This window comes from Sebastes fasciatus, chromosome 19 (genome assembly GCF_043250625.1).
Source record: "Sebastes fasciatus isolate fSebFas1 chromosome 19, fSebFas1.pri, whole genome shotgun sequence".
Taxonomy (NCBI): domain Eukaryota; kingdom Metazoa; phylum Chordata; class Actinopteri; order Perciformes; family Sebastidae; genus Sebastes; species Sebastes fasciatus.
The window spans coordinates 5,793,198-5,813,922 of record NC_133813.1 but is presented as its reverse complement, the minus strand read 5'-3'; the positions used below and the strand labels follow the sequence as shown (position 1 = coordinate 5,813,922).

Sequence of the window (20,725 nt, the reverse complement as noted above, 5' to 3'; positions counted from 1 at the left end):
GTGTGCACTTGAAAGTCACTAATAAGCACAACTATTTCAAGAGCAATTGTTTCTATCAAAGTTTGGTAAAACTTCCTTTTACAGGTCCGCAAATTTCATGGTAATTAGGTGATAATTATCAAGTAACCTATTTGAAATTTCTTTGGAATTACTGCCAAATTACATCCCTAACGTTTAGGCCACCACTGCACAGGTAAGAACATGAGTTGTACATCAAAGTCAAATGGATGATATCAGGATAAATGTACCATCTCTTTTCCAAACATACACCCACAAAAACAATATGATAAATAAATATGAAGCACAACCCCAACACATACACAACAAGAAAAAAGAAACAATCTACTCAATAACAGAAGAGACTTCCCAATTACAACCTCAGGATAGCAATTACACATCATAAGAACAAAGATCAGACTAGAACAGTCAGTCAGTTGTAGCATTACTGACAACACACATGTACTTTGTGAGTTAAACATTTGAAATAAGCCAAATATAGACAGAACAAATACGGAGGTAAATTATTCCAGTAAATATTAATTTGTCTTCTATGGAAACCATAAAGAGGAGCTGATCAGAGCATCCCAGAGAGGAATTCAAAATGAAAGAAAAACAGTTTTAAACAATATGGATCATTCAAATATGCATTTGAAAATAAGCTACCAAATTGTTGTTTTGTATCAAAAGGGAAAACAATATATATGAAAAGAAATATAAAGTATGTGTGAGGGTAAGTTACTTACAAACTTATGTTGTCTTTTGTGGATCTGCTCACACTGAGTTAATAAACAGTATTAGTCCCAGGAATATTTTGCCCACTAGGTGTCTCTCGTGTCATATATATACGGAGCATTTACTGCCATGAAGATGTTTTTCTTTACATATACTATAAATATGAAACAATTCAGTTTGTTTTTTCCAGCAACTCTGTGGCCATTTCTCTGCTGAAAACAAACAAGTAAATTAATTGATAAATAAAACACCATAATATTGAATAATCAACTGTTAAATACTAATAAAATAAACTACCCATCCCAAATCCAAAATGAGTATTTGAATTTCTCTTATTAAAAATGTTAAAACTGTTTCTTCTAAGAGGTCTAATGGGGGATTTAGACCAAACATTAGTAACGTCACTATGTACCTTAACATTCATTTCTTTATCTGCGAAAAGGACAAAAGGAACATATATTTGTTCATGCATAGCATGCATAATATTTTGCTAATTTTCATATTTTGTCACCTTCATCAAACTTGTAAGCAAACTGGCAAAGAGATGGTTTTAATAGGGTCAGAAGAAAAGAAAAATATATATTTAAAGAAAATACTTTTTGCATATATTATTGTTATTTTTGATTTGTGAGAGCCCAAACAATGAGGAAGTAAAGCCAATATCAACCAGACACAAGGGATCCCAGGAACATTTTGTCCACTAGATGTCTCTCCTGTCATATGAAACATTTGCTGCCATAATGAGTTTCTCTTCTCAGCTAAATACACATCTCTAAGGAACGCTGTGCTGTAATATCCTGAATATGAAGCTACAGTAATAGAGTCATTTCCGTCTGATGATGGGGAAAAGAAACCAGATGCGAGTGTGTAACAGCTCTAATCACCGCAACTCCAGTACATAAAAACAAACAAAACAATAACATCACAGCCTCGAGGGTCCACTGAAGAGTTTAGTCACGGCCAAAAGTCCCGTCAACGAGGACCACAGATGTGACTCACACAACATGTCCAGGGGTATAATTGGACTTCCCGTTCCCGGCTACCCCGACCAAAAACCACAATGTCTTTATAAACCCTATAGGATTTACATTGAGTCCATTCAGTGGTGAGTGGGCTGTGAGTCAGTCCAACATTATGGGCTTCTCCGTTGTTGTTAAATGCATCACTGGAGGTTTGTTAAAGCACAACACAAACAATACATTTAACTAACTTCACTATAACAGTGTAACCTAAAGCTCCTGTACAGTGGCAATGGGTCTATCCCATGTTCTGCTTTCAAATCTACCAGATATTTTTAAACTAAATTAAAATAACAAATGCAGCCTATAAACCTAAAGTTACACTCTAAAAATTGGTTCAAGATTTACCAAATGCAACACTGTGTTAGCTTTACCCAGTACTATAGGTATAGACGAATCCGGGGAAATACCGCAAGTAACCAAGTCGCCATTACCGGTGGCATCTCCCTACAATATGCACATGTTTGAATGCAAGTTGTCCTAAGAAGTGTGCAATTTTCTACTTTTATAATATAACGTTAGTGGCTTTAACTAGGGGCAACCTAATGACCACAAAGTAAACATCATTAATCGGTCGCAGGTGGGACACACATGGCTTCCATTCATATGATGGGTACTGAATGAAGTACTCTATTGGTATACTAATGTTTTAAGCGACACCCAGCCCTAGTTAATATGGTAAGGATGGCCTATGAGCGAGGTGAACGGCGTTACCACAGTTTTGCACTTGGCAGCTCATGTTAGTCTTGAAAAGAGAGGGGTGCATGGAGGGGTACTCAGTTGGTTGCAATCTGCAACCACACCACTAGATGCCAGCAAATCCTGCACACTGCACCTTTAAGTAAAGGATCTGAGTGCTTGCGCCACTGCTAAAAAATAACTAGTACACCCATAGACTGTATATAAAGATGGACAATATGACAGCTTCCAAAAAGTGAAGCCAAAACCTCTCCATCACCCCCTGGTGGCTGGCTGCAGTATAGGTCATAAAGCCCGCCCCCCGCATGTTAGTGGATGGGACATGGGCCAAACTAAAAAGTCAGAGAACACGTCAAATACATTTTTCCCAAAGATGGTTTCTGTCATTTTAGATATATACTGTGAAATTAATAAGAAAAAACAGTTCAAACTGTATTTTTCATTAACAGTACAAAGCTGTAAATTTCAGCGACAGTATAATAATGTTAATTTTACAGTAACATAAAGGCAACCCAGTTCTTTACTGTTATTTTACTGGGGAATTCTTAACAGTGTAGTTTATTTAAATATTTTACTCACAAAAAATACTCCAACCTAAAAAAATTGAAATCAGACTGTGATGTGTTTGTTTGTATGAGTGTGGGAGGAAAATGCCTTGGGAGACACTGTCCTCCACCTCCACATCTTTTTGCATTCTCTCTCTCTCTCTCTCTCTCTGTTCATTTCCTGCCCCCCTCCTCATCCTCCTCTTCCTCTCTCAGTGTAAACACACCCCTTGGTTCCAGTGAGAGAGGACTCAGTGAGCGCAAGAGGAGGAGGACCGTCACACAGCAGCCGAGCAGCAGCCTCCAAACATCTCATCCTTTTGACATTAAAAGCCAGTTTATTTTTTACAGCGTGTGCCTTTATATATACATGTATAATCTCCGCTATCTGCAGACAACACAGTGTGCTGTTACATCTGAGGAAAACGGCCTCATCCAACCAGCATTTGGGAGATAAACCCAAGGAGTTGTTCTCCTCTCCGAGCGCAAGGCTTGCATCGTGGCTCTGTCAGAAGCGGCATGTTCGAGGGATACCGCGGACACTATTGAACTCCTGCTTTCACCCAAAGAGGTAAAATAACAATACATCACATCATCTATTATAGATTATTAACATTAACGTTATATTGTGCCTTTCTGATCACCTGCTGATGGAACACTCCGGTGCCAAAGCAGAAAAAGCGCACCAGAAAACAGACCAATGGACAAAAGATTGTTGTCATTCCTCGGTTATATACATTTTGTTATTGCTATAATTTACTGAGCGCCTATTTCTTTATTTCCCTGAGATCTCCTCCCAGTCCTTTGTGCTCTCCTCGGCATCTAGTCCATGCATGCTATCTGTTTATATCATGTTTATAGCTTATTTTGTATATTGTATATTGGTAGAAATTCAATTTTTTTATTCTTATTTTATTCTAACGTTTTTATCTATTCTTTTGTTATTATACTGTTTAACTTGCAACAACAAAACCAAAGCAAATTCCTAGTGTATACCTCTTACACCTGGCAATAAACACGATTCTGAGCATCAGATTCTGATGCTCGAGATGTTTGACATGTTATACATCAGGTGTGGTGAGCTCTTCTTGGTGATATATTCTCTATAAGTGTCAGCAGGGTTTTGGTTTTTAAACACCTCACTCTGATGTTTATGGACATCTGGGGTGAGACTATAAATCTGAGATTAAGATTGATGCAGACATGCAGATCAATAAACTGCTGCTGCTGTTGTCCTCTTGTTTTGCATCTTGTTTCTATTTTTTTTTGGTGGCAGATGACCAGAACAGAACAGAACTGGCCCACATAAAGCCTGCTGTTTACTTTTGAAGTCTCTCCCCACCAATCCCTCTTCCTGAGTCCACGGTTGACTGTGAACACCTGGCAATGATTTTAAAACAGACTGCAGCCAGCCAGCCCTCAGATATAGAGTCCAGAGAGAGGCAGCATGTGTGCAGTGCATGCCTTTTTTTTTTTACTGTGTGCTTTGTTGAGTGTGGCATGTAGGCGCTTTCCTGTTATGTGCCTGTGGATCTGTTTTTCTGTGGAAGGGATGAGGAGGACAACTCTCACAGCCTCCCAGCCCACCACTCACTCTCTGCTGCTGCTGCTGTTGGTGGTGGCATATTATATCCCTCTCAGGGCACGCTGGTGTGAATGTACTGACTCAAATACAACACCATGAGCACTGATTGTAGGTAATAATAATGATAATAGTTATAAATTGATTGGTTTTAGGGCTGAAACTAAATTTAATTAGCATTTAATACGGTAATTAAATTTTTTTAAGTCTAAAAATGTTAAAACTTGTGAAAAACTGTCCATCACAACTCCCCAGAGTCCACAACAATGACGTCTTCAAACGGCTTGTTTTATCTGACCAACAATCCAAAACCTAAAAGTAGTCAGTTTACTATGATATGTGACGAGGGAAAGCAGCAAATCCTCAGAGTTTGATTGGTTTTAGTGCTGCAATTAAATTGAATTAGTAATTAATCCAGTGATTACCTTCTTTTAGTCTAAAAATGTTAAAACTTTGTGGAAAAAATGCCAATAACAACTTCCAGAGTCCACGATGACGTCTTCAAACTGCTTGTTTTATCTGACCAACAATCCAAAACCTAAAGGTAGTCAGCTTACTATATGTGACAAAGAAAAGCTATTTTCTGTCGATCAACCAAGTGATTGTTTTCTTTATGCTGAAATAAGAGACTTCTGCATTTTTATCAGATGGTTCCAGTGAAGTTACACCCGCAATGAAAATGCAAATAACCTTCATGGTGCTAAATAAACAGTCATGTAATAAACTCTCTTCATTATAACACCTATCATCAGTGGAATGCAAGTGAAAACAAAAGTGTTTTAATGAAAAAAATATTGTTTTTCCTCATAAAAGTTATGTAAATTATAAGTCAATTCTAAAACCACCAGTAAACCAAAGTGATGTAGCCAAAATATTGGAAGTTACTACCTTTCTTCTGGCAAGATTACAAACTTGTAGTGAGGATTTAAAAAACACACACATTTGTTTACTCTCATTTAGAGCAGCTATCAGACTGACGGAGTTGTCAACATTATCTTAACTTTTTAAAAAGTTTTCCTTGATGGTCCACAAAATTTACATCCCTATAATTAACATTATTTGAGTTGCAACTAACAATTAATTAATTCAGTAATTGATTGGTCTACAAAATGCCAGAAAATAGTAAAACATGTCCATCACAACTTTCTAAAGCTCAAGGTGGCGTCTTCAAATTGCTTCTTCAGTTCAACTAACCGTCTAAAATCGATTCAGTTTACATTCACAGACTAATACAAGCAGCAAAGCCTCACATTTTAGAGGCTGGAACCAGCGAATGTCGACTAAAATGATCAATCATATGGTTGCTGATTAATTTCTGTCGTCAGGCATTTCACAGCAGCTTGTTACCGTCAGAATCTCTTTACATATAACAGTGTTTACTGTGAACAACCAGATTAAAGTTATATGAGTTGCAGTAATCTGATTTCCCCAATAAACTGTGTTTACATGTGCCGGGTTTAATGCCCAGAGGGACGTGAGGTAGTTTGCAAATCATTTTCACATTACTGTACATACAGCCAATAGTCTTGGATCTTATGAACAAGGAGTACTGGAATACAACATCTACCAGAGTCCATGTAAGAAAATATGATTTTAAACTCTGAAACCATCCAAGTTCTTATTCGATTCTGGCATAAAATACTAAAACATCCTTACTGGACAGCTGTTGAGGACAAGCAAACTCGTAACAAAGGACACATTTCCATTTCATTTACAAATAGATGAACAGAGGGTTTTCAAGACCTGCAGGTTTAGTTGTTAATCCAGGCTTCACCCTTTAATATGCAAAGTACCTGGTTTACTGCGCTCCTTCAGCTCTCATGCACTCACTGTATGCATGAGTGAGCTCGATCATCCAAGGACAACTTTGTTTATTGTTTGAAGAAATGCAAAACACCTTTAGTGATGCAGACTCATTTTTTTTTTTAAATCAATGTATTTTCCCGATTCCTCCTACGAGCAGAAGATTATCATACTGCATACTTTCCACTAATTGAAGTGTTTATCTGCCTGTCAGCTACTGAAGGTTATATTTATTTACGCGCTAATTATTATCTGCAAAAACCTCTCCTATTTAGAGGGCACTTATTCAAATCAAGCCATTTACAACTTCCAATTAGAAAACATGAGCTGCAGTATCGGTGCTGTGTGTGTGTGCGAGTGTGTGTAGGAGGTGACATGTGCAGGTGAAAGAGCTAAGAACGGTGAGAGTATTCTCATTAAAGCTGAGCCAGAGGCCACAAGATGACGGGTTGCCAGTTTTGTCAGCGCTGGAATGCAATAAATCCTGTTGAACCAAGGTTGCGGTTGGTTTTGTATTTAATCAAGTTGCGATGAGTAATGTTCTTACTCGTGACTGTATTTCATATATAATAGACTTTTATACAATCAGACGTCTTTTTTTGCAACCAGAGGAGTCGCCCCCTGCTGGCTGTTAAATAGAATGACAGTTTTAAAGCACTTTCACATTGGCTTCACTTTTCAGATTCAGAGTTAGCCCACTGGTGTCAACATTAAACCAGATTTTTTTGGTAACTCATTGAGTCTACAGCCATGTTAGTGGCTTTGTGAGGAAGCGGCCTACTTAACCACAGTGGTGCTTTGAGCTAAATGCTAACGTCAGCGCAAAATGAGTTGAGTGAAAGTGAAAGTTTACTATGTTTACCATCTTAGTTTAGCGTGTTAGCACGCCAACATTATTTAATTAGCACTAAACACAAAGTACAGCTGAGGTTTATGGGAGTTTAGGTATTTGGTCATAAACCAAAGTATTGGACAAATTGAAATTTTGACCAAATAATGGCGCTATATGAAAATTCAGAGGGCCACCGAGTTATGAGGCGTCATCATCTGGGCACCATGAATGTCTGTACCAAATGTAATAAGCAATATTTGTTGTGATATTTCAGTCTAGTGGACCAAAGTGGTGGACTGACTGACATTGCCAGTCAGCTGTGGATTTACCAGGTCAGACAGGGACTCTGGGAACAGGGTGCGGGAGGCACTTGACACGTCTAGAAATTGGGTGGAATGAATGTGAGCTCTGAGCGAGGACGGGGCAAGGACAGTGAAGATGGGAGCTGTGACTTTCCGGAGGGGAGTAAATTCTGTGCATTGCTCAGAGGCTTAAAGGAGTCCCGCTGTCTCTTTCTTTCCTCTTTTCTTAAAGAGCTCTGCAAAGGGACTCTTACTTGTAAATCATGGTATCTCTAAAAGAGAGGGGGATTAGTGCTGCTCGGGGTTGAAAGTGGAAAAGCCTAAAAAAAAGTCTCTGCGAGAAGACAATAATTGTTATCTACTTGACCTTCATAACTCCCAGGCGTATGGTGTTTTGCAACTTGTAATCACTGGATATCTTGCTTAATGTCTCTCTAACTGTTGGGAAGGATTGCAATACTAACCAAAAAATGCACATCGTTCATCAAATTATGAATATTAGGGCTGCAAAAATGTAATATTTCAGCATCAATACCACACTGTGCCTATACAGTCTGAGAAAACAATTTAAAAAGGAAAGTTAGGCCCACTATAACACTTTATCTTCAGAGACTTTAGATGTAGATTGATAGGATAGAAGATAAACTCTTACTCTAATGATCTAATTTCTTTCCTTATACTCTGTGTCTTGACAGCAACAGTCTCCCATCATTACTGAAAGCTTGCCTCCTCTTTACGGGAAACTCATTATTATGATCTCTCGGGTCTTCTCACAACTTCTTCTTCACCTACAGCAGCAGATATAATTGATGTGTCGTTTTTTAACTTTCTCTTTTTGTCTTACTGGCACATCAAAGTCAGCCCTTTATTGAATTTCAAAATGATTTGTTTGCTAGACTGTCTTTACTTTGAGTCACAGTGAGAATGCCTCTTCCGATGGCTGTCTCAGCTTTATGATGGTAGCAACTTCAAGCAAAGGACTTTTAAGATGATGTGAATTCATAGACTGAAAAACACCAAGAATCTAAAAAAACACCTACCATTTCCTCAGCAAAACAGTGTAGAACTTTATGTAATGTACTTTAAATATGAAATGCATTAAAGAGAGATCTTTCTTGTCTTTTCTTTTTCAGGATTCAATGAAAATGTCCGTGTGTGTCCATGAGAACCGGAAATCCCGGGCCAGCACTGGCTCGATGAACATCTACCTGTTCCACAAGTCCTCCTATGCGGACAGTGTCCTCATGCACCTCAACTCGCTGCGGCAGCAGCAGCTTTTCACGGACGTCCTGCTTCATGCAGGCAGCCGCTCCTTCCCCTGCCACCGGGCCGTGCTGGCTGCCTGCAGTCGCTACTTTGAGGCCATGTTCAGCGGAGGGCTGAGGGAGAGCCAGGCCAGCGAGGTCGACTTCCGTGGCTCCATCCACCCGGAGGTTTTAGAGCTCCTGCTGGATTACGCGTACTCGTCACGTGTGGTCATCAACGAAGAGAACGCAGAGTCACTATTGGAGGCTGGGGACATGCTAGAGTTTCAGGACATCCGGGATGCCTGTGCTGAATTCCTAGAGAGAAACCTTCACCCGTCTAACTGCCTTGGCATGCTGTTGCTGTCTGACGCCCACCAATGCACCAAGCTGTCAGAGCTCTCCTGGGGTATGTGCCTCAGCAACTTCCCCGCCATTTGCAAGACTGAGGACTTCCTCCAACTGCCCAAAGATATGGTGGTGCAGCTTTTGTCACATGAGGAGCTAGAGACTGAAGATGAGAGACTGGTTTATGAAGCTGCCCTTAACTGGATCAACTATGACCTGGAAAAGAGGCACTGCCATCTTCCAGAGCTCCTGAGGACGGTCCGTCTGGCCCTGCTGCCCGCCATCTTTCTCATGGAGAACGTTTCGACAGAAGAGCTGATCAACGCCCAGCCCAAGAGCAAGGAGCTGGTGGATGAAGCCATCCGCTGTAAGCTGAAGATCCTGCAGAACGATGGCGTCGTCAACAGCCCGTGTGCTCGACCGAGAAAGACCAGCCATGCCCTATTTCTTCTGGGAGGGCAGACTTTCATGTGCGACAAGTTGTACCTGGTGGACCAGAAAGCCAAAGAGATCATCCCGAAGGCTGACATACCCAGCCCCAGGAAGGAGTTCAGCGCCTGCGCCATCGGCTGTAAGGTGTACATCACTGGTGGGAGAGGCTCAGAGAATGGTGTGTCCAAAGATGTGTGGGTCTACGACACCGTCCAAGAGGAATGGTCGAAGGCGGCGCCCATGCTCATTGCCAGGTTTGGCCATGGCTCTGCGGAGCTGAAACACTGCCTCTACGTGGTGGGAGGTCACACGGCAGCAACCGGCTGCCTCCCGGCTTCTCCGTCTGTATCACTCAAACAGGTGGAGCAGTATGACCCAGTGGCAAACAAGTGGACCATGGTAGCTCCTTTGAGGGAGGGTGTGAGCAATGCAGCAGTGGTCAGCGTCAAGCTCAAGCTCTTTGCCTTCGGAGGAACCAGCGTCACCCACGACAAGCTGCCCAAGGTGCAGTGCTACGATCCGCAGGAGAACCGATGGTCTGTGCCCGCGTCCTGCCCGCAGCCGTGGCGCTACACGGCCGCCGCCGTACTGGGAAACCAGATCTTTGTCATGGGTGGGGATACAGAGTTCTCAGCATGCTCGGCTTATAAGTTCAGCAGTGAGAGCTACCAGTGGACTAAAGTGGGCGATGTGACGGCCAAGCGGATGAGCTGCCAGGCCGTGGCATCGGGGAACAAACTGTACGTGGTGGGGGGGTACTTTGGCACACAGCGGTGTAAAACTTTGGACTGCTATGACCCCACGTTGGACTCCTGGAACAGCATCACTACTGTGCCATACTCGCTCATTCCCACTGCTTTCGTCAGCACCTGGAAACATCTGCCTGCTTGAGCCCCAAACCCTCTACCTACACCCTTTCCATGAGGTAAGTTTGACCTTTCTCTTTGTCTGTTTACAGGACTTGGGGAGTACTACTGCATTATGTGAAACAAGTTGCATAAAGATGGGTCTGAAGACTACAAGTTTGAAAATGAAAAAAAAACTGGGGGTGTGGAGTTAGAAAGAAGTGAGCTAATTAAATTTCTATAGCCTGCTCCATATCTCTGCATGAGGTCAGCAGCTCAAGGCTACATAACACCCAAATGTCCAACCGAACTGTTGGCAGTCGAGTTGCATTATGGGGAATGTAGGTGCCAGAATTTGACAAGGAAGAAGAATGGGATAAAATCTCTATTTCTGCTGCATCGATGTAGATTTTTTTTTCAGTTTTATGGGAGGGAAACACTAAATCAGTGGAGTTTGACAGCTGCATCTTCTCCTTGTCTTTTAACCATCTGTGAAACGTTGATATTCAGCTGCATGTTTAATGTATTCACTCATGTATTTATTTGTCTGTAAATGAATTACAGCCCAATCAATGTGGGATTTTAGAGGCAGATAAAAACTTTAACGATATATTGGCTGATATTCCATTTTCACACTTCACAAACATTTTGGCAGTGATCCTTCAAATCTGGCAAAGATACACAAAGAGGTTAAAAATATGGAATTATGCAACCTATAACACAGCGATGTACTGCAATTTATATTTGCAAATCTGTCAACATATATGCTGATACTGACAATTACAGCTGCAACGAGTAGTCGGAAAATCGTTTAGTCGATCGACAGAAAAATAACCGCCAACTATTTCAATAATCGATTAATCGTTAAAGTAATTTATTTTTCGTTCAAGTATTTCTTCATATAAAAATATCAGAAGATGCTGTTTTTAGCCTCTAAAATATGGAGATTACCTGCTTTTCTCTGTTTTACATAATATTAAAGTGAATATCTCTTGGTTGTGGACAAAACAAGACATTTAAAGACATCACCTTGGACCTTGAGAAACATTTTTCACTGATTTCTGACATTTTATAGAGCAAACGGTTAATCGATCAATCGATAAAATAATCTGCAGATTATGAAAATGATCGTTATCTGTGATACCCAGTATTGATCAGGTTCTGATATGCATTTATTGGGTCTTTCAAGCTTTGAGATTTTCAGAAATACTGACAGGATAAGCGGAGTCATCTCAGAAGAAGAGAGGAAGCAGCACTAGAGGAGGGAGGGTGGGGGGATTGATAGGGGCTTGTGTGCGTTAGTTAAGTGAGTTATGTGGCTGTGGGGATGGGCCGAAGGACAGAGAGGGTAATTGAAAGAGAATAGGATACTTTTATTGCTCCTGTGGGGGAAATCCCTCTAAGAGGAAAAAGGGGGTCTGCCAATTAGACAAGCCACACACCAGCAGGCTGCAACGCCCCGGCGAGGCTAATCCACTCTCAGTCGCCTTCCTTTGACGAGGTTATGGTCTTTACGCTGGGCGAGAGGGAAGGCAATCCGGCGACTCACGCGGTGTCGGAAACCATTCATCATGAATCGCAAGTGGAGGTGACTGAGAGAAGTGGCGGCGGGGGAAGTGAGGAGGGAGAGTTGTAGAGCTACACAAGCTCTCCCCCACCCTCAGACACAGATCATCCTTGATGGTGGTGGTCCCGCTCTGAAAATTTCCCGTCGTCTCTCCTGCCTCCATCTATGTCTCATTACAACCCTGCTCTGATGATAAACAAGGCAGACGCATGTGGAGCATGGGTAGTCAGCAGGCAAAGCTGATCTTTCTGCATGCCGCGGGCTCACGATCACATCACATCACACGATCACTACACCCAACACACCCATGCAGGCAGTCCCTTTTCATTTTGCTGTGTTTATTGAAATGGCTGGGGGCCCTCGGCTCCTGAGAAAGCCAAGGAGAGAAGTAAGAGTGACTCCCCAGCTGTCCAGCACAGTTTCCCATTCGATAATGCCAGGAAGCAGCTTCACTGCTGCGATGCTGTGATGTTCCTCCTCTCCACGGGGTGAAATATTTGTTAAGACTTATTATTCCCTTTCTTTTCAGTGACTCATCTCTGAAAAGGAGAGACTAGACTGAAGGTCTGAACTATCTCTAAGCCAAGGCAACACAGTGCTCAGCGAAGGATATATAATCCTGCTGCTAATTTAATACAGAATTTGTTTTTGGTGCGCCCTGCCTGTCATGGCAACTGACAGTCAACTCACTGAAAGACGAAATGTGGAAGAATGGAAAAGAAGGCTGACTGTTTAGGAATGAAAGGAGAAGGAAGTATGTTAGACCTCACAGAAGGAGCTTGTAGCTGTGACAGAAAGAAGAAGTTCGTTCTCAGTTTTTCCCAGGGGAGCAACTCCAACTTTTAGATTTTTTATATCTTTTTTCTCGTTGGCAAGCGCTTAGTAGGTACTGACAAAATCAAATAGTGCAGTATTTTTCAGGATGACTGTTGTTGATTTTAGATATTTAGAAGGTACTTACACACAAAAAAGTAACAGAAACCAAATAAAGGCATTTATTGTTCGCTAGAATGGTATAATGAACTGAACATAGACGCAGCTTTAAGGCCAGGAAAATGTAATTTTTAAACAACAGTATATGCCTATTTTATAATAACCAAAATTGCAGAATATATGACTAAATGTAGCATCAAAACAAATGGTCTGAAGTAACCTGATTAGCTTCATCTGGTCTCCAATTCAGTCAGGGTGGATGGGTGCGTCAAAAAATACCAGACTTCCGTCCAGAGGACCAGAAGCCAACATAGATTATTTGTCACGGAACTTCCATACTTAAGTTACACCACTTCCAGTGTTACTTTAACCCAAATCACAAGCTTTTCCTAAACCTAACTAAGTGGTTTTGTTGCCTATACCTGACCAAGTCGATATTTTCCTAAACCTAAGTAGTTTTGTTGCCTAAACTTGACCAAGTCAACCTTTTCCTAAACCTAACTAAGTAGTTATGTTGTCTAAACCTAATCAAGTCGATCTTTTCATAAACCTAACCAAGTCGACCTTTTCCTAAACTTAACTAAGTAGTTTTGTTGCCTAAACTTGACCAAGTCAACCTTTTCCTAAACCTAACTAAGTAGTTATGTTGCCTAAACCTAACCAAGTCGATCTTTTCATAAACCTAACTAAGTAGTTTTGTTGCCTAAACCTAACCAAGTCGATCTTATCCTAAACCTAACTAAGGAGTTTTGTCGCCTAAACCTAACCAAGTTGTTTCCTGTAAAGACGGAAGTTTTTTTTGACAAGTCTGTACACATGTAACAAGTGGAAATAGACACATGTGTCATGCGTTGCTGGACATTCAAAGGAAAATGCACAAAAAATTAGGAATAACTTTTCGTAAGATATCATACAAACTGTTGCATGAGCATACATTGGTCTGTATGCTAAATATGAAGCTACAGCCAACAGCTTACTAGCTTAGCGTAGTCTCTGCAGCTTTGTATTTAGTATACGGACATGAGAGTGGCATCAATCTTCTCATCTAACCTGCAAGAAAGCGAATTAGCCCTAAATGTCTTAACTCTTCCTTGATGCTAACTTGAAACAAACTGGAATCCAATGGAGACATTCCTCTCCTACCCAGATTGCTACTGGGTAGAACGTGCTCTTCAAGGTCTACTTATTCACTCATCACATGTACGTCCTCTGGCAGCGACAGCAAGTGAAAGACCCACGTCCAAACAGAGATAGCTGCTGATATTACATTCACATTAGACACACAGAGGGCTGCCAAGCCTGTAACCATCTGTGCCGTACAGATAAGTACATATTCAGTAAAGGCTTTTAAAAAAGGAAAGGTCAGAGAGATTCTGAGAGTAAAACACACTCAGATGTGAAAAGAGTAGTAGGCTGAGGGTGATATAAGAAGCTTGACGAAGGGCTGTACTGAGGAAATAGAGGAGGTGGATTCACCAAATCCATTCGTCTTAGCGGCGTCAGAAAATATCGAAAATATTGAGTATCATGATATTATGTTTAGCGATACTGTATCTGATGTTGATATGCAGATTTTATGCACATGGTGGTGTGTTCTTTATGCTATGACAGTTTTCCGAAAATTCCATTTTAAAAATTGCAATATATTGCCTTGCTTACAGTATCCCAATATATTGAGTCGTAACGCCTGTATCATGATGTGTATCGCATCGCCAGATTCTTACCAATACACAGCCCTAATTAGTAGGGCAAGTCAAAGTTCAGTGGAACGCATTAACGCAACTTAGCTCAGTTTGAAAGCCAGAGTGAAGATACTGGCATCATATGAAACTACAAAACTTAAGGCATCCATTGGAACCAACCATGCCATACTAGCTTGTCATGAATGAGGTTAAATAACGCTCCAAACTTACGCTAAATTTTGGCGATGAAAAGCTGGATACAGAGCGGCTGCATTAGCAATACTTCTTTAATTTAAATTAAGAAAGCGGGAACTAAAATTTCGAGAAGGTTGTGAGGTGATCCAGGAACTTTCAGCCTCAGATTTATATTCTTTTCTGTTTTTAGACTTTCCTTTGTACTTTGAATAATTAAAGTCACCTTTAAACCTGTTGAGCGTTGTTCGCTTTCGGGCGTCTTATTTTCTCCATTTAACGAGTTATTCTTTTCTCCTCTCACCTCAGATTTCCCTGTTTCGCATCATCTACTGGACTCCAACTGTGAAGAAGCACACATCATCTTCCTCTGAAAGAGACGCCGAGCAGTGATGTACAGACACCCGCATTCATCTTGATGTCGCAAAAAGACGCAGAAGCTGGACAGACGCCGGACTCTTTACTGGAATGATGTCGTCTCTCATTTCCGAGAAAGGAAGCTGAGGCGTACCGTCCAGTACAAACATACCAAACAAACTGCTGCTTGTTATACGACGCACAAACTCCAACCTTGTGTACATCTGGCATATCAGGCTTTCACGCTGCCATATGAGGACTGCAAACATATCACACAACCTGCATATTTTTCCCCTCATTTAGTCATGACAGGCTTGTGAGGATCTGTATTGATGTTTTTCTCTATGATAAAAAAAAATAAGAAAAAAAAATACTCTTTTCATCGAGGCTGCAATGTATAGCATGATGGATGTTCTATTAAGATTGAGGGAGGGAGGATGCAATGATTGGTGTGCTAAAGAACAGTTTGAATATAGCTGATTTATAACAAGGCACAATGAAGGAGCAAATCACCGTCTCTCCTCTAATAAGCTCTTTTGTTTTACCCCTTTTTTCTTCTTCTTTCAAAGACGTGCTCTGACACAGAAACAAACCCTCAAGTGTTCCTCTTACGAAGGCTTTGGCAGTTTGCTGTCACTGCGAGCCACGAGGTGTTGACGACCAACACCAGCTGAGGTTGAGGAGGATGGAGGGGGATCTGTGCGTGGTGGTGGTGTAGGCGTGGAGGTCGACGTGCCTCGGGGTCACGACCTTACATGTTTGCTTTTTCGCAGCTACGCATTAACGCCCGGTTAACTAACCCACTGTACACAGGGGCGGTATTCAGTGTTTCAGAAGGAAACACTGTCACATTCAGCTGTACACTTAACGCTGTAAAAGACCGGCTGTGCTTCTGTTATTCTGATAAAAGCAGTTGCTCGCTTTGCTGAGTCATAGCTGAACCCTTTCTAAGAGCATGTCCACTCATAGTGATTCAGTAAAACTGGCATGAACTCCTCTCTGTGGTCGCAGAAATCTCGTCACCTTAATCTAAACTGAGAATGAATCAGTTTCTTTTTTGCTGCAAATGTAGTCTTAATTTATATGACAATGCTAACTCTGTTATGTTAATATGTTTAATCCTATTTATTTCCTCTCTGCCTGCATTCTGATGTGAATGTATGTTTCGGGTTGTGTCATGCATGGCCAGGTGTTGTGTTTTATTTGATCTCAGTTGGGCTGCATTTTGCACAATTCAGTCTTTCCCAGGAGGAACTTTAAACTTAAAAAGAGACAGAGGTGAACCTCTCACAGAGTACGGGTGGGGAGAGGAAGAACGGCTCGGATTACTGATGGTGTGACGCAGTTTAGACCACAGGGTCGCTGCCTAAATAAGAAGACTGAATGTGGTTGAAAGATCATTTCATAAGCTCTAACCTGGGTCCGAAGCTGTCTTAAATCGTCCCGTCGGGGGCCCAAACTGCACCAACAAAACAAGAACCATAAAACAGATGCTGGAACAGTGCAGTATGCGGCCCAGTACCTAATAACCCTGACATGGTTAAGAATGCGACAGTCCTTGCAGCTGTCCTTGGGACAGCTGGAGGACTGTCACATGTGCTAACTTGGCTCTCCAGGGTGTTAACCCACAGTCTTCTTCACCGTTAGGTTGGGAAAGAGTTGAATCCTGTAAGCTGTGCATTGATAAGGGCAGACACCGCAGTGCTTTTCACCACAGTGTCAATGATGCACATATAAAAAAAGGAAGAAAAAAAACATTGCAAGTTCCTAAAGACCAAAAAGAGAGAATGTCTTAAACACTTGCATATGAAATACTTGGTAAGTCTAATCAGTGTTTTTGTCCAGCCCAGTCGCACAGCAGTTCATGAAGTAGTCACGAAATTTAAGGTATTGATTCATGTACATAGACACAAATTTCACTTTTGTTTTCGTGATGGTCAGCAGGAAAACAATTTGTATGTAATCCACGTAATTGTGAACCAGAAAGTATAGAGAGCGGCAAATGCCACGTAGGGAGGAGGTCGGGGTGGATGGGTGGGACAAAAAACACCGGACAAAGTAATGTAACTTCCGTACTTGAGTTACAGCACTTCCGGAGTTATTTTAACCCTAACTGCGATCTTTTCCTAAAGCTAACTAAGTCTTTTGTTGCCTAATCCTAGCCAATTGATTCTATTTCTAAACCTAACTAAGTAGCTTTATTTTGAAAAGTCTGGAGGGGAAATTGACATGTGCGTCGTTGCTGGACATTTGTAGGTAAACAAACGAAAAATACGTCACAAAAAAGGGAAATTTGTGTCTATATACACAAATTAAATAGATAATATTTCGTGACTATTTCACAAACTGCTGTGAGACTGCGTTGTCTGTATGTCTGTCTAAGTGACCTGAACATTGACGTTTTACGATTGAATATTAATGAAATCATTGAATTTCAATGTAAGAGGTAATGTTTTGGTGGAATATGTATATATTTTTTCAAATGTCCTTCCTTGTGGATTCATGAAATAAATCAAATACACGGGGATCAATTGGTAAACAGCTCTAAATTCCTGCTCAGCTCCTGAAGCCACAAAAAAAGTTCCTTTTATTGGCTATTTCTGGACTTCTGTGGAGACCCTCAGGGCTCCATGATGTTGACCTCCTCCAACCACTGGACACAGAGCCTCTGGCCCCACCAATCAGACACAAGCATTTTCTTTCCCATTGAACGCAAAGTTTCCCCGGCAACAGCGAGTAATGAATGCCCCTCCAATTTGCACCTAATTGCAGAGTGGCATTTCCCATTTCTACTCTTGCCCTCCGCTTATCCTCTGTTTCATCTGGAAATCCAGCTGGCTCAGATTGGAGCACAGTATCCTGCTTCGCATAATGATGTAAATTAGACAGAAAACTGTCAATGTGCATCTTTTTTTTTCTTTGTCATGTAAGAGTTTAATTTCGATTTTTTATGGCATTATTTTGTACATGTGATTTTTTTCACAATGTGAAATTCATGGCTAATAAACATAAGAGTTTTTTCCTCTTGACTGTAAAGCATTTGTTGTCTTCAGTGTGGATTTGAGTTGTCTTTGGGAGGGAAAAGCAGCTTCAGCACAGCACAGGGTGCTTTCTCATTACTGCATGTTTCGCATATTTAGGCAGCTTTGGAGTGAATACAAGTGTCCTGAGGTATTTAAGGCAGTATATCATGCGTACACGGCTTTTGTTCTGTGGAGGAGGGACTGAAATCATCTTATCTATGCCTCTGGCTTTTAAGCTTCCTGCACAAGAACAGGCGAAACGCAGCCAGATACTTTCCCTTTCTCTGTCAAGTCACCTTGGCAACGGCAACCTTTATCTGCAAACTGTGGGGGCTGGAGGAGAACATGAAATCTTAAAAAGCACTTCTCTCTATTCTCCTCCCACCCTGACCTGCCTCCCCTCTCACTTCCTCTCTCTCTCTCTCTCTCTCTCTCTCTCTCTCTCTCTCTCACACTTCTCATCAGTGAAATGCATCGCAAAGTGGTTTGCCAGCTCGCCCTCCCGCGCTTCACGTTCCCTGGTTTGTAACAAGTCTAACATCCCATTAGTGAGTGACTGCAGAGCCACTCGCTGCATTCCTGCTGCTCTGAGGAGTCTGTTCACTGTTTACATTCTTCGGCCCTGACAAGACTGCTGACCGGTGACTCGAGGTTGAGAAACACCAGTTTTACCAGATCCAGACCCTCATGCATTCACTAACAAAATACACCCATATACGCACTAGGGGAAGGGGCAGCTTGAGAAGTAAACAAGCACAACGTTTGCTGACATGTTGTTAAGAGTTATTACAAATCTAGATAACACTTAATTTTACAGGTCCACAAATTTCATGGTAATTAGGTGGTAATTAGCAAGTAACCTATTTGAAATTCATTTGGATTTACTGCCAAATTACCCCAATATTTACCTCAAAATTTATTATAAACATTATTTAAAGGTCCCATATCATGCTCATTTTCAGGTTAATACTTGTATTTTGTGTTTCTACTAGAACATGTTTACATGCTGCAATGTTCAAAAAGATCTTTATTTTCCTCATTCTGTCTGCCTGAATATACCTGCATTTACCCTCTGTCTGAAACGCTCCGTTTTACTGCATTTCAACGGAATTCCAATGGAATTCCAATGGAATTGCGTTGCTAGGCAACAGTTTGGGTCCATGTTTACTTCCTGTCAGTTGATGTTATTCACATACACTGCAACAGGAAATAAACTGGGACACATTTAGAATGTTTTACGTTTAAAACCGTGTAATGGTCTAAAATTTTATATTTGTGACATCACAAATGGACAGAAATCCTAACGGCTTGTTTCAAACGCACAATTTCGGAATACGGGCTGTGTGTATTTTTCCGTTTATTGAGCATTTTGATAGTTAAATAGTATTTATGTAGCACTTAATCCTGCTTTGTAATGTAAAAGACCTGAAAATCTAATTTTTTACAATATGGGACGTTTAATAATATTCCGCTATTTCCCTATAGCTGGTAATTTATTTAATACATTTTCAGGAAAAAAATACAAAGTTAATTGATATGTTTTATTTCCATGTCTGCTGATAAATAGATAATAATTAGCAAATAACTTACTTGAAATTTCTTAAGAAAACTCCCCAAATCATTACATCAGCTACCAAGTTACATTTGTGTAGACAATAAGTCACACAATGGTGAGATTTGTGCCTGATCAGAAGTGTCTTCTATTAGTTTTCCACCTCTGATGAAGAGCCTCTCAAGCCTAAGGGCCCTATTTTAACCATTATATGCTATTTTAGCATATAATTATTAAATAGTGTTTATAATAAAGTACATTTTCAATACATTTTGAGGTAAATATTGGGTTAATTTGGCAGTAATTCCAAATAAATTTCAAATAGGTTTCTTGCTAATTATCACCTAATTACCAGGAAATTTGCAGACCTGTAAAATGAAGAGTTACCAAAATCTACATTATTTTAAGATGAGATGATTTTTTCTCTCCGGCTGAGAACCAGCACAGAAAAAAAAGGGTTGACATTCAAGGTGAAATGTGGGAGCTCTGTGTGCGGGAGGCCCCTCTGTGCCCTGCGTGTGATCCAACAGTCCCCCCATTAATCAAGACAGGAAGTTGAATTTCCTGTCCGCCAGGAAGTATCTCCGCCCCCCCGTCCTCCACCTCCTCCTCCTCCTCCACAGAACATACCACTGATGGCTCAACCCTTCAACACTGTGAATCCTTTGGGTGCTGTTAGCTTATGCAGAGCTTGGCTGAACAGACTAGAGTCTAGTATTTTGTGTGGGCAGTCTGTATGTGTGGCTGAGTGTGATGAAAAAACAATGTATCTACATGTCGCCGTCGCCTGGCAACACCGGCATTAGCCGCACACACACTCGCTTACACACACACACACACACACACACACACATGTACACATGCAGACAGAGATGATAAATTAAAAATTAGCTGCAGATGTCCCTACACTTCACCGTCAGCATCAGGATGGTCATTTATCATGTCTACTAGATTTAGAAGTAATAAAATACCTAGAAAAGATGTAGAAAAAAAGTAGTACAAGCATTATTCACTATGTATACTAAGATGAACTACT

General features: G+C 41.0%; 1 protein-coding gene across 1 annotated transcript; it reads left to right on the top strand.

Annotated features, from left to right (window-relative positions):
- Nucleotides 1-3,226: 3,226 nt before the first annotated feature.
- Nucleotides 3,227-15,496, top strand: enc1 (ectodermal-neural cortex 1). Its single transcript, XM_074617016.1, has 3 exons — nt 3,227-3,566; nt 8,648-10,463; nt 15,067-15,496. Exon 2 carries the CDS (start codon nt 8,654-8,656, stop codon nt 10,427-10,429), a length of 1,776 nt encoding a protein of 591 aa, XP_074473117.1. The 5' UTR covers nt 3,227-3,566; nt 8,648-8,653; the 3' UTR covers nt 10,430-10,463; nt 15,067-15,496.
- Nucleotides 15,497-20,725: the final 5,229 nt, after the last annotated feature.

Bases quoted from the DNA above. Each gene is read 5' to 3' on its own strand.
- enc1 (XM_074617016.1), top strand. From the start codon at position 8,654: ATGAAAATGTCCGTGTGTGTCCATGAGAACCGGAAATCCCGGGCCAGC.